Source organism: Perna viridis, chromosome 6, assembly GCF_037379345.1.
Source record: "Perna viridis isolate PV_CMFRI_1.1 ecotype Kerala chromosome 6, ASM3737934v1, whole genome shotgun sequence".
Taxonomy (NCBI): Eukaryota; Metazoa; Mollusca; class Bivalvia; order Mytilida; family Mytilidae; genus Perna; species Perna viridis.
Window position 1 is genome coordinate 46,285,385 of NC_142450.1, and position 15,840 is coordinate 46,301,224.

At 31.6% G+C, this 15,840-nt stretch overlaps 1 protein-coding gene across 6 annotated transcripts in view; it reads right to left on the minus strand.

The window, feature by feature from the left end:
- LOC148615273 (uncharacterized) overlaps nucleotides 1–15,840 on the minus strand; it is a 146,553-nt gene that overhangs the window by 90,815 nt on the left and 39,898 nt on the right. For 5 of the 6 annotated variants that reach the window (XM_088590056.1, XM_088590053.1, XM_088590055.1 and 2 more), the window contains 3 exons: nucleotides 9,603–9,807; nucleotides 6,904–7,006; nucleotides 5,892–5,982 (listed from right to left, as the gene is read on the minus strand). In XM_088590056.1, coding sequence (XP_088446182.1) covers nucleotides 5,892–5,982; nucleotides 6,904–7,006; nucleotides 9,603–9,807 — 399 coding nt within the window. Of the gene's footprint in view, nucleotides 1–5,891; nucleotides 5,983–6,903; nucleotides 7,007–9,602; nucleotides 9,808–12,051; nucleotides 12,067–15,840 lie in introns of those variants that run through there. The other variant, XM_088590060.1, reaches the window with a different exon arrangement.

Here is a 15,840-nt window from a genome sequence, read left to right on the forward strand (position 1 = left end):
TACACAATATTGTACTGGTCCGAATCACATGACTGAACACAAATTCAATTTAATCAGTGAAAATGGACAAAATAACCAAGGACATGAGAACACCCTTCTTCTCACTTAATTACTAATTCTAATTAAAATGGTTTAAATCATAAAAAGTATGATTAATTATATGAAAAATGACTCATATATTCAATAGGGTTCAATAAACACAATTATGCCCACAACTTAATGCCATTCTCTCAAATTAAAAGTCCTCTCAAATCAACATGTCCATATAGGGTCTCAACAAACTGGAGTGCGACAGTCAACCACTGAAAGATATGATAAATGGGAACTAAAACCAATCTTTCTCTGAACTTAAACACTTGTATTTGGTATAGAAACACAGAATTTAAACCCTATCAATGCAAGGTTTTAAAACTTAACAATATATTTACATATACTATCTGTGTGATTTTCACCAACTATTTGAATGCCAAAGCCATTTGATCTTATGATAAAGAATGCACCTTTTTTTCCTCTGTGTGCATAGACATAATACTAGGTACAGAATGTTTTAATTGGTGTGATTGAAACTTTGGATGACAGGTTTTTTTTCTTGAAGAGACAACTTTATCATTTTTCTGATGTAGGAATTTAATTTTATTGAAATTTAAATGACATGTTTTCTGATTCAATGGGATAAGGCATCATTAAAATGGTTCATATCTTAAACATTTCAAAAGACATATCATAGATAGGAGAAATTGTTAGTCTAAACTTTTCAACAAAAAATAATCAGATACTTTATGGGGTAATCTTTCAAAACTTTGTCAGAAATTATTCTGTCTAAACATTTTAACACAATTTAGTAAGAACTTAGCTTTACTTTTTATCAACTGCTAGCTTGATTTTTTTTATCTTTCCTTTACTTATTCACATGGAAGATTTCAGTATAAATCTTCACAAAGAGATAGAAATGGGACATTTTTTCACCTACTTTGCAGGGGTCAACTCCAACTTTTTACTCATAAAAAGCCAAAAGATAGAAATGAGACGTTATTTCATTCAAGTCACAGGACAAAGAATAAAATTCTTCCACCCACCCCACTTTTTTGTGGACTCCTGGATGAATATCTTGCTGCTGTGAAAGTACTTTAATTTGTTTTATTTTTTATTTTATTTTTTTTGTGGATAGCAATCTTCATGGATTATGAAAGAAACACAAGGTTGTGGGTTCTGGAGTATGTCGTTTTTAAGTTTTGAGGTTTTCAGGATACACATAAATGGGAATCTTCTTTTTGTTAGGAACTAAATTTCATTGTTTGGTCTACCCAAGAAAACCATGAAAATAATGTACCCACAAATAATGGTACTTTCACAGTATTAAATCTAGTGAGTTTTAATTATTGCAGCTGTTGAAGTTTGTCAAATTTTTCTGTTGCAATAATTCTAGCATTTACAGAACTTGGCAGGATTATAAAGTGCACTCAATGTAAACATTACAGAATTATGATATGTGGTGAGCTGTTACAATAAAAATGTATTAGTCAAAATACAACGTAAGTTTTACTAGTTGACAATTTGACAATTCCAAAATTTCAGAGAGCTACTCAAAATTACTCTTTTTTATTTTCCTGTGGATCAATTTTCTCACAGACCATGTGATGTTGTAGTTTGCATTACCCTAATAACAATTTAAAAATCAAATGTGGAGATGTATGTATTTTATTAATCATTATTCTATAAATGTTGCTGATCAATAAAATCATAGGTAATTAAATGAGATACACCTGTTGCAGGGTGATGAAAGTAAAAATTGAAAGTTTAAAACAGCATATCTAAAGAATTAAAAATTGGATTCTGCAAAAACTCATGACTTGATCTGAAAAATGAAAAAAATCTGTAGAGCTGTTCTCAAGTTGTCACCTAGAAATCACAGGGGTATGGACATAGATGGACAAATAGCTGACAATTAAAACATAGGATAATACATTATACAATACGTGTTGTTCAGAATAAAAACAGCAATTTTTAGCAAAATGTCTTGTACCAATAAAAAATCTTCCATGATAATGTTATGGTGACAAAAAAAAATTACAGATTACTAATTTAATAACATTGCAGAATTCAATTTAGGTTGGGATAATACTTCCATATTAATTTCATAGAACTAATTTCATCCATTATTTGTTCTTTGGGCAAAATAAAAAAGTTTCTCCACACTTTGCACAACTAATAAGCTCCATACAGATCAACTGTACCGAGACATTGGTCATTTGTTATCTCTATCTTTTACAAACCAGAAAACCTATAATACAAAAAATTATGCAAATATGAAATATATTTAACAAAATATGGACAAAATATGAGCCTAATATTTACATAAATATCATCAAATGTGACAGGACACCAGTGAAGAATAAAAGTTTGACCAAAGAAGATTATCCTGGTAATGTAAACCAATGCTATGTCCACTTCACAGACGCTTTATATGGCTGTTGACACCTGCATGGGTCCATTTCATAGCAGTAACATAATCTGTCATGGATGGTGCCCTCATAAAACCATGGTCATTCAAAAGAAATGTAATTTTGAATAACCTCAGTTACACTTTAAATACCTAGGAAACTGACACTGATAACCTTAATGAATATTAAAGTTTAGCTATAGAAAACTCTAAATTTAACACAAATTGTTGAGTTGACTTCTGTGTGAACTTTTGTCATTGACAGTCTGATGCAGGAGTTTATTACAGGAGAGGTGTGATACATGTATCCCATTACAACAAAGATCAAATCTGTTTACACTATATATACTATTACCACACAAACCAATGCCCTGAAATGACCATGTTACTTCTGGGTGTTTAACAATAAAAATGGCCAGATATGGCAGTTTTATTGTATTAAGATTGCAACTTTATTGTTGAAAATAAGTAAAATCAGTCCCATAAAAGACCACCTATACTGAGGATACTGGTGAACAATGTAAAGATGGAATATCTTACTGGAATGTCACTTAGTTAGCTCTAATGAAACCTGAATTTTCAAATCATAGACAAACCCTACCTGCAAATAAGTAGCATGATCATATGGTATCTTCTGCTCACTGGGAATGATAGTGGAGTAAACTAGTGACCAGTCAGCTAAAACACACAATACTCAGCACATAGACAAGTAAATTACATTTGTCATTAGCTAATGATTGATGGGATCTCTAAATCCACTTATATGTTTCACAAGGAATTTTATACAGATCAGATACACAAAAGGCAACCATTAAATCAAAGAGGAACCATGACCTCTGACCTAAAAGGTCATTCTGGAGACCTGACAATGTACTGGGGAGTACCTAATAATTTCTCTATTGATAACTGATTGTAATCAAACACTGATGATTATTCAATTATTTTCTCCTTGTTTCCTCAATTTTAAACCAATTGAAAAAAAATGTTGGTATTTACTGTTTAATTGGATGATTTGTTGACATGAATCTATGTACTGTATGTACCTGGTTTCTATAACAGTTTATTGTTTCTAAAGCATTCATTCAATGTTCATTTCCTTCTTATCAGAACATCATTATTTTTTTTTCCATTTTATTTTGAGGTGAAAGGTACAATACAGTACAAAAACAGCTGCCAAACAACCATACCTAAAAATGTCACATTACCTAATGCATTTAAGACCAAAAACTCTTAAAAAAAAAAAGAAATCAGAAAACAAGGAAAAACATCAAAATTAGACCCCAAAAAAATTAAATTAGACCAAAAAAAAAACATTCTTCACTTACAGCATGGCATGTTTAGTATACTCTTTGATTTGACTCATAAATTCTCATAATTAAAAAAAAATATACCATGGCTAAACAAAGGCATCTTAAAGATAACACTAATTTTCCTTGTAAAATTTATATGTCTGTTAACAAAATAAACATTTAAATACCTATCACCCATATCATTCAATTTTCATGAAATTAAATATGAAAAAAAAAAATTACACTGAGGAACAAGTCAGTAACAACAAGAGCTATAACTCCGGAATGAACCATAAATCCATAACAACAAGAGCTACAACTCCTAAATGAACTATAAATCCAAAAATTATAAAAATCACATCAGACCTTCATTTCATGAATCAGTTCTGATGGCTATAAGGTGCCATGCAAACTTACTTTGAAATTTACAAAGCTTAAAAATATGAAATGATACAATAATTTCAGCTGTTAGATGAACTCAATCTTGTACATAGATAATCAACATTATACATGATGTTATAACACCAAGAATTTCTATTAATCATCCCTCGATAAAAGTACACAGGAAAGAGAAGAAATTTGTGGTTAAACAAAAAAAGATACATTATAAACAGCACTAAGAAATTAAACAAGAAATGTTTTGGTTTCTCATTTTACCCTGTAATACAATGGGGTTTATTTGTTCACAAAACAACTTCCCACTAACCACAGATCTACTAATCATTTTTAAACTAATTATTTTATAACAATGACTTTCCTTCTCAATTTTATTTCTGGATTTTTAACGTAGGTGATCTGTTGTGTTATAGTACAATAAATAATACTATTTATGGAGTCCATGTGGTGAAGATCTCTGTTAAACCTAACCATTCTGTGGGCCTTATTTACCTAACCATTCTGTGGACCTTATTAACCTAACCAGTCTATGGGCCTTATTTACCAAACCAGTCTGTGAACTTTATATAGCTATAAATATCTCAGTAGGGCTGGCATGAAAATTTATAAAGTGGCAAAGGAGTTGTGCTTACAAGAACCTTTAAGTTTGATTATCTCCCTTTGGAGTCATCAAACAATAAGAATTTGGGCATTGTCCTTGTGCAACAACTCGATAAAACAAATGTCAATTTATTGCACCAAAATAATTCCCCTCCCCCCACCAGAAAAATTGTGCCAATGACTACCAATTGTGCCAGTTTACCTGTAAAGTATCTTTAAAGGTAGTGATACCAAATATTTCACAATAAGTATGTAAATAAAATATAAGTTCAGAATATATCTAAAAATGTCTAGAAGATGGAAACTTAACAATAAATTAGAATGACAAAGTTAAATAAGAATCAGTTTCCATAGGTGTAACCCACAAAAATCATAATGAATTCAAAATAATTATGTAATTTTAAACTAAAGTACAGTTCTTCCCATCTAATTTGCATATTTTTAAGACTTGGCATTTTTATAATTTAATCAAAAATGAGCATGGTTTATAAACTGTGTTATTAGATCATCAAACAAGAGCATAAAATGACTGGCAGTGATAGTTTTTAACCAAATATGACACACAAGCAATTCAAATACACAATAAATATGAATAAAAAGTTGCCTTTAAGAACAGCTTTGTAAATTAACATACATCAATTAAGATATTACATGAGATGGAACCTGCCTTTAAGGCTGTGTTGATCTTTGGGTTTTTTCAATTTTATCAAAAACAACACAACATCAGTTTCACTACATTAGAAAGTATTCCATCCAAGAACTTCTTGTCTTCCCAGAGATAGCTTCAGAATTTTTGTCAAATCAAAACATTACTGAGATATAGACAAATGATACTTTATAACCCTACAAGTTTAATGGAAGAATCACAAACCTAGCTGGACTGACATATCTTTTGTTGTGGGCTGTCAATTTCCCTAGTTTTTCCCGATTTAATCAAAACCATAAATAACAAATGTAAAATTTCCGTTCAATACAAAGTCACTCTTATGCAATTAAGGATAAAACTTAAATATTAATCAAATAATTTATTCAAAGTTATATATAAAGTATATATTATCTTCATTATCTTCAGAGGATTTTTCTAATAACTTTGAGTTTGGATGAATCTTAGTAACAACACCTAACTCATTCTAGGATCTACAACACACTTGACCTAAATCACTTACTTTAGAGGTCAACATTGCACTGATAGACAGCACTGGTTCTATCCCAACAAATAATATTTTGTGATCTTCTGCTGTTAAGGATGAAAATTTTCTAAAAAAAAAACAACAAATCTATAAATCAGTGTGTCATGGGAGACAACTCTAGTCAAAATAAATCATGCTTGTAAGAGAGTCAAAATAGATTTACTTAAGTCTATATTTCTACAAGAAATATTTAATAAAATTTCCAAAGTCTGTCACAGTTTACAATCACAGCACAGAATCTGGACATTTTTAGGATGCCACTTTTTTCAGTTTTCTGGAAAAGACGGACAATATGCACTATTGCCATGGTGTTGATTTTTTCATTGCTACTTATCTTAGTGTTGATAAAAGTAATAATAATAGGATAATTAATTGGAAGGAGTGAATAACCAATTGATTATCCTATTTATTATATCGATTTCCTTGATTATTTGTTGCTATTTTCAAAATAAATTTCAAATTTTGTGAACAGCGTTCACTGCTATCTATATAATAAAAATAAATAATAATACAAAATAAACAATAAAATTAAGAAGTTGCAAAAAGTTGATGACCAACTCTCAAAACAAGAGTCAATACACTTCACATCATCTCAAAGTAACAGACTTCTTAAGATAACATTGTGACAAGCTGAATCTGAGAACATGCAAACAAAATTATTAATGGGGAACAGAAAAATGTAGAAACAGGATAGATGAATGAAGTTTTCCCTCTCTTATGATACTATTCTAGCTTACATAAAAGCTTACAACCAAAAGCAACAATTTAAGCCTAGGGTCTAGGAGGGGGAATATTATGTAACACTGGCCATGGATACAGCTAGGTTCTTTGTAATGGACTTGTCTGATAATCCATCCTCTTGCCTAGGTTATTCACTATACAATGTTTTTTTCCTGATTTATGTTTGTTACTGCTTTTATAGTGTGTTTAGTTGTATATAATTTATCATTCCACAGTGGCAGAGGCCAACTGAATCACACTGACAAACCTTAGAGGTTCAGCATATGTATTGAGTATACTCCTCAGCAGGCGACCATATTCCCTCTCAGTTTTCTGTAAATCACTGACAATATCATGCCGGGAGTCTGCTTCTGAAATTTTGAGGAAATAATGATGTTTAAAATGTGTCTCATACCTGCAGTGAAAGTACTTCCATGTTTTAGCCACAAGTCCAAGACCTGAGACTTGCACAACTACATTAGCTTCTTGTTTGTATGTATAGTTCTCATTGGGCCAGGAAAATAGTCCAAGACCTGAGACTTACACAGCTTGGCCACTGGCATTAGTGTGTAGTACTCATTGGGCCAGGAAAATAGTCCAAGACCTGAGACTTACACAGCTTGGCCACTGGCATTAGTGTGTAGTTCTCATCGGGCCAGGAAAATAGTCCAAGACCTGAGACTTACACAGCTTGGCCACTGGCATTAGTGTGTAGTTCTCATTGGGCCAGGAAAATAGTCCAAGATCTGAGACTTACACAGCTATGTAGGCAACTTACATGTGTGTGTAGTTTTCATTGGGCTAGGAAAGTACTGTAAACATACTAATTTTTGCTATTTTCCCAGTGGACAGAAAACTGCAAAAACAGTACCCACAAAATTAATTTTGAACACCTTATAACACTAACTACTTTTTTCGAAACTGTGAAAATCGATACCCGTGAATATGTTCATTTGACATAATCCACAAAACTTAGCGAACATGAAAATTAGAAAATTAATATGTTTACAATAGTCCAAGACCATGAAACTTACACAGCCACACTGGCCTCTTGTATAGGTGTGTAGTTCTCATTGGCCCAGGAAAATAGTCCAAACCTGAGACTTAAACAGCTACATTGGCCTCTTGTATTGGTGTGTAGTTCTCATTGGGCCAGGAAAATAGTCCAAGACATGAAACTTACACAGCTACATTGGCCTGTTGTATTGGTGTGTAGTTCTCATTGGGCCAGGAAAATAGTCCAAGACCTGAGACTTACACAGCTACATTGGCCTCTTGTATTTGGTGTGTAATAGTCTTTGGGATCATATTTTAACTGAAATCATGGAACTGTTGTTTGAGATATTTTAATAAGTAAAGAAAAATAAATAGATGTACTCCATGCACTTTGGTCAGGAAATATTCTATTCACCATGGTGTTCTAACTACTTATACAAACAATAAGACAATGAAATACCAATAAATATGAAAGAATCCATTTCTCATCTACTGAGAAATGATACACATGAAGTGATTAATATAGGTTAATAGTCAATCTTGTAAAAACAAGTCAATCATTTAGATAGAATAAATTCTCTACAGACATTAGAAAGCAAATTAGTTGGACAGATATAAAAATGAGTTTGTGAGTAGAAATAAAGTTAGTATATCATCCCAACTTAGCAAATAGTAAACTGTACTTTGTAGTTTGATGAAGTTTGAGATTTGAATTATCTACCTTTAACCATAAATTGGGGGAAAATATTAATCATTTCAAAATGTCAAAATTCTATGAAAACCATATTATATGACAATAATCTTTTTTTATGATACAATGATGCATGTATGACAATGATACATGTATGACAAATTAACAAATTAAAGAAATATGAATACCACATTTATTCACTTTGTAAAAACAAAATTTTGCCAAAATGTCACAGACTGTAACACCAAAACCTAATACTTTAAAGAGTCAAATTATATATCAGCAATTACAAAACTCCTACTCACACTTCATAACAAGGGTGTCAACACTTCAATATTATAATGTTCTGTTCTTTGTATTATGATAACTATCAACCTGAAGGCCACAAATATTGTAACAAAGATATCACAAGTTTTATCATTGTCTTGATACTTTTATTGCAAAATTATGCACACCCATTTTTTATTCACTGTTAGGAAAGAAACAATGTTATTATCAAATCATGTTATCCTTCAAGTAATATAGGGTAAAAACTAAAGACTGAAGATCATGTAGTTATATTCAGTGATAATATCAAGGAGTTTTTAAGGCCATAAAATGGTTACTATATAAGACTAATCATTTCTTAATCTTTCATGCTTTCACATGCTTCATTAATGCCATTATTCACAATATAAATAAAAAAGATCTTAATTTAATTTTCAGCAATTCTTTTCACTTAAAAGTTTTCCCACAAAAAAAAGTTTTGGACTAATAAGATAAAAATCACAAAGCTAAAAAAGTTATAATCAGCACCAGTGTTAAATACCATTGTTTGTGGGTATTATTTTAATTTCGTGGTTTAGCAATTATTTTTTGAGCTCACAGGAGTTTAAAGTTTGAATCATAGTTAACTATACAAGTCTAGAATAAAGAATGAAGTAGATATTGTGGTTAAACCACAAACTTTAGGTATCCAGCTCATTCATATAACAGTTCTTGCAGTTGTTGAATATGGCTTAGATGTACAATCAATATATCATGTACAGTATTATATACCAAAACATTCCCTAAATATATATAAAAAGAATATTATTGCGACCTTAAAATTTAACCTTTATCTTTCTAGATTTGAAAACAAACAAAAAATATGATTCTAATTTTTGGCAAAAAATCTTTTAAGGTACGTGTAAACTAGTGATTATAAGGGTACATGTAGCATGAAACATTATCTGTGAACAACCTTGTATGAACTTTACATAATAGATAGATAAATGTAATTGTTATCTACATATACCTACCATCATTATATCCCCGTTCTTCCTGTAGACCAAGTTCTTCAAACACATCCTCCAAATCAGGATCCACACATGGTGACCCAGGAGTACCGTCATGGTCTAAAATGGCGCGAGTAGAAGCCATGATAAGACGGTAGCTGTTAATCCTCTGGTCCATGGTGGCCTGGTTCAATAGTACTTCTATCCCGGGTCCATCTTCACCACTTAACTATAAATAGAATCAATATAAGAATTGGCCATGATAAAAATTTTGTTTATTGAAAAATAACATAAATTTTCCATGTGCATATTATTTATTGCGCGAAATTAATTTATATGAAAATAAAATTTCTCCACTCCCTTATTAAAATCAGTGAAAAGTTCTCAGATATTGACAAGAACTCAGAAATATCACTGATATTACAACCTGTAACATTGTTTTCATTGCCAAATTTGTAACAGGTTGTAATCCATGAAACTTACATTTTTGAGTTTAAAGAGTAATATAAAAACAGTAGATGTAAACAACAATCCACCACATAAGGCATGAGATGCAAAACTAATTATTGAATATGGTCCAAAACTCTCTACCTCAATAAATGAAATACAAATCTAATCACAGTATGCAGACAGTACAAAGCTCTCTACATAAGTAAATGCATACATATTTTTACCTATCCTAAGGTTTAATCGAATCTTGTTTCAGAGACTCACTAGTACTGGCAGTTATACCAAAAGTTTCTGAGACTCACTAGTAATTGTAGTAATACTACAAGTTTTAAAAATGCACTGGTGGTTGCAGTAATACTAATATGGAGTAGGCATTGCCTAAATCAGTGAGCACCGTGAGCTTTACCATACTTGTATCGTCTTTGTGACACTCATAAAACAAAGTAAAGGACATTAAAAACCCCTTTTGCAAAGAGGGGTGGGGATTGGATGACAATTTTTGTGTGGCAAGTGCAATATTTAAATTTATATTTCAGCAGCAAGCGAAATCAATGTTTTTAATTGAAAATCTGCCTTGTTAAATAAAAGGGAAAATGTTTTTTTTTTCTTCAATTCATGAATAAAAAAATGATTTTTCAAAGTCCCAGCCCCATCCTCCTTTAACCCCTTGCTTTCAAAATGGTCGATAACTTTGTAACACTTGCCGTACTTTACTACAATATTTAACCCTTAAGAGCATCTCTAGTTACACCCTTTTCAGTTTTAGAACATCAGATTAATTTGTACAGATACCGGAAATGTTAGAGTTCTCCACAGATGGTGGGAATATTTTACACATATCATGTGGCGTAAACAATGTTACGACACAATTGACAACTAGCAGTTGTAAATTCCAAAAAGAAAACTATTGCCTTTCCTATCTTAGAAAAGCTATGCTTCGATTTGGATAATACAATCAGAGGCGAGTTAGGTTCTTGACAACAGCAACAGCGGGACAGCGGAGATACACAAACGTACATCCATGTTTTTCCTGAACTTTTTAAAAATGCATCATATTTACTTCTTTTAATAAGTAAAAAAAAATAGAAAAGACTCAAAAACTATCAGAAAAGATGAAGTTATTTTTACTGAAATGTAAAATCTTAACCTTTATATTTTTACTTGTTATATTTAAGGAAATGATGAATTTTCTTTGTAAGGACAGTCATTTTTTGTTACTTCTGGGACATGACTTACTTTTCTTAGTATATTGGCGAACCTTAGGAAAATTAAGATAGTACATGAAATAACCGTAGAGCTCATGCTGGCTACATGTTTCAGAAATGCACTAGTGGTTGCAGTATACAACTAGTTTCAGGGATGCACTAGTAGTTGTAGTAATACTACAAGTTTCAGAAATGCACTGGTGGTTGCAGTATACAACAAGTTTCAGAGATGCACTAGTGGTTGTAGTAATATCTGAAGTTTCAGAGACTTGACACTAGTGGTTGCAGTAATACTACAAGTTTCAAAGATGCACTAGTGGTTGTAGTAATATCTAAAGTTTCAGAGACTTGACACAAGTGGTTGCAGTAATACTTCAAGTTTCATTCAAGTGAAGGCAGTAATATTAAGATGCCCACTAATGGATGCAGTAGTACTAGTCTCAGAGACTCATTAGTGGTTGCAGTAATAACAAAAGTTTTAGAAACTCAAAACTAGTGGTGGCAGTAATACTAGCAGTTTCACACACTTACAAGTGTAGGCATTAGTAATAGAAAGTTTAGATGCCCATTAGTGGATTGCAGAGAATCACAAGTGTTAGCAATTATAATGCTAGAAGTTCAAGGTCAGCAACTGCCAGTAACAGGATAACTAAACTTCCTACATATAAATCCCAAGAATATTTTTAAAGTGCAGTTCTCAGAAAGTTGTAATATATGTAAAGTATGTTCACAGTAGACAAAGATACTACACTTCCTGAAAACAAGTATCACAGTTGACAAAACTGTAAGTCTTAAAAAGTTACTAATTAAAAGCTTACCTATTTTAATACGATGCAATCTTCAAAATTTAAGAACATATGTACTGAAGCAAGAGTAAAATCTGTTTCTAGTTTTGTTAAAAAAATATTCCAAAGAAAATCACATCAAAATTTAGAAAAAAATCAGATGTAGGTATAATTATAAGTTGACTCCTGCCAAGAATTATCCCTCTGGACTCGTGAGGTTATATATGTCGATATTCCTCCAAGCACAAAATACAGATTTAAATCTAAGTACAAAGCTATTGAAAGATCTTAACTTTCTCCTAAGTCTAGCCCTTCTAATCCAGCTCATACAAGATGTTAATATTCAATAACACACTCAAGTAATCAGATTAATTTATCTTAAATCTGCCCCAATCAAGAATATAGGTTATATACTGTTATCACACAGAAGTTTATCTGGCATGTTAGTGGGAGTAAACTCCATTATTGGTTCATTGTGAGAAGTTACTTTACTTACCACTTTAGGTTGGGTAACTCAATAAACCTAGTTCGCAGTTAACTTATTTCACTTCTACAGTTTCTTGTCATCAGAAATTAAGTAATGCCGTTCTCACTTCCCTTAGTACTTCAAAGGTTAAACACCATTAAATAAAAATGGAAACAAAAAGAGAAATAAACACAACAAAGCAACACAACCTACTTATTTCTAACTTCGTTCTTCGGTCAGATTTCAATGTAATTATTCTATCCCCAATTCTAATCCAAGATTATTTCAGACCTTTAGTCCAGAAAATAATTTCATTTTATTTTCTCCTTTAATAGGATGTACCCAACATTTAATTTCTGATGATAATCAAGATTCTTAACACCATGAAATTGACAATCAAATGACCTAAAATTAACATAGATTTGAATTAAACCATATAAATAAAGGGTCAGTTTGTACAATTCTATTCTATCTATAAAATGACCATGGTCAATACACATCAATAGTCAGGTTATGGCCGAGTTATTCCTCATGGTATTATTAAATACTGATTAAATAACAATAAAATAAACTCCAGGTATGGTATCATTTTCTCGTTAGTACCTGGCTTAAGGATTATTATGTAAATAATAAACAAAATATTTCTTTATTAGTCAATAAAGAATTAAATCTTTGTAAACATAAATCTAAGGTTCGCTCTAGTACAGAAAGTTTTAAGTACTTCACTGTCTAAGATTCAGGCAACATGTGTATACAGCATAGCACATGAAGGAAAAAAAATGCAGAGATTTTATTACACTATCCAAATAATTATACCTCACAGCTTTTTTAAAATTGCCTTTTTAAGATATTTAGTTGAAAAGCACAATGAAAAAAGGCAGAGTAATTTTCCCACACTTTTTCCCCATATAAGCAGTCGTAAAATATCTACATCACAAATGCTTCACAATAAATCTAAGTAGCCTTTCCATTGTTTTCTAGATGTATTGAATATATGAATATATTTGAGGCAAAAAAAAGATCAATTTGAGAAAATGATGTGCCACCCATTGCCTGATTTTTACAAAGAATGGTACTGAATCTGAAACTTGTGACCATATTGATACAAACAATACTATTTAAGAACCAGGATAATCTTTCTGCCCCTATAACATTAGAGGTTAGTACCATCCATTATTTTTTGATATACAGTTACATACCTATTGGCATCTTTGTCATACATTCTTAAATCGATGAGGACTTCAAATCAAAATGTGCAGAGGCAAAATCAAAAATTTCTGTTTCCAGCTACCTTTCTTACCCTAGTTTTTTGTGCATACCCTTGCTGGTAGCAGGAAACAAAACTATTATTTTTTTGTTTTTGCCAAGCTAAGATTAAGACAAATCCAATGTCAAGTAAGGCAGTCATCTACTTGTAACTCTCAGATAAAAAAACACAACATTAGGCATGACCACCAATAGCAGTGACACAATGATTGGTCTTGTACACATGATACACTGCACCACTGTACCTGGCTCCAATAATAAAAATAGGAGGCAGGCCCCATGACATATTCTGGATGAAGCTGGCCCACTTGACTACAAAGTGGCAGGCCCAATAACTTGAACTGAATGAGGCAAGCTCGATCACTTCACTGGGATAAGGCAGACCATCCAAATGAGCTGGATGAGGAAGATCCATCAACTTGACCACTAACAGATTATCACCTTCAATTTCCTGACTGAACAACATGTACATACAATTATAAAAAGTTATGCATTTTTTAAAATCACATTTAATAATGTGACTAAATTCTTTCTGTTAAGTCTTTGGAATGCAAATTGTAAATTTTAAAATATTTGACCAATGACAAAATCTTAATTAATCTTACCAAGTACATGTTACCAAAAACCTCAAATATTTGAAATGTTAGGCCAGAATATCCTTTTAAGAAAGTGTGGCGCTCGACACAATAGTCATAGGGTAAAGTATACCACTTCTTATTTATGCAGTTCATTAGCATAATTTGTCACTGGATACAGTTATTACAAATGATCATCATTAACATGTTGAGCTGAACACAAAAAAACATCCCACTTACAAACTGAGTTCATGTCATATTAATTGTTATTGAGAATAAGGTGTTGACCAAAATGTTCCAAATTTGAAATTTCTTTTTTACTCATTTGTTGAAAAAATTAATGATTCTATATTTTCCCCATTACTTAACAAGGCAGGTTTTCAAATAAAAGTATAGAATTCAGTTGCTGCTAAAATAAAGATAAAAATTTTGCACTTGCAGTTCTCATTAAACATCATATCCCAGGTTATTGGTGCCTAAGATAGATATAATTTCAAGGAAGCTAAAAAAAATACTAAATTTCATTGACTCTTTCAAAATACTGCACAATTTATATTTAATGAGTATCAGTTTCTTCCTTTACTACATTTCACTACTAGGCGTAACTAATATTCCAAACCACAATAGGAAGGTTGCTATTGATTTTTGGGATTATAGCCCTAACCGTTTTAGAATTAGAGGCCAAAAAAGGCAAAAATGCTGAATACAGGCATTTCATAGAACATCACTATAAAACTCCAGTAATGTAGCATATGAATGTCTATGACATTGTTCCACAACATTCTATACCACAATGGCAAGACTTAATTTGATTTTGGGGGTTAAGAATTGTAGGAAAAAGGTGCCAAAAAGGGGTCCGAAAAATGCATTTTTCTTATGTGCATATAATAACTTGAGTAAAAGTGAATGGATCTCGTATCATTTTACAAGGTACCATACCACAAAAGGAAGACTTGAATTGATATTTGGGGTTGTGATTTGAGCCAAGTAAGAAAAAGGGGCTACATAGGAGCCAAAAACAAGTTATTTTTTCTGATTTGTGGGCAATAACTTCGGTGAAAGGGATTTGATCATTTGAAATAATATCATAAGGTGCCATAGCCCCACAGGAAGTTTAGTACTGATTTTGGAGGTTTTGACTGGAACCATTCAGGAATAATGGCGAAAAAGTTACCACTTCAGTTCTGGTTAAATTTTCATTCTACATCAAATGTCTAATCGTAATCAAAATTCAAAGCTGTATCAAGTTTAAATGGCGTCTTTACTTGTCCCAAATAATGGAGTCGTATTTGGTTGCCCCTTGCGAAACATTTTATTTAGACTAGGAGCTCAAAATAAAAAAAGAAATTTTTACAAAAATATTTATCCTAATTTCACAAAAGCTTGATATGCAAATTGCCGGATGGAAATTAATAACAATAATAATAATAATAATAATACTTTATTTCAAGAGAGTTACACAGTTAGTTTACAACTAATCTTTCCTGATGCCCTAACACAAAAACAAAACATATA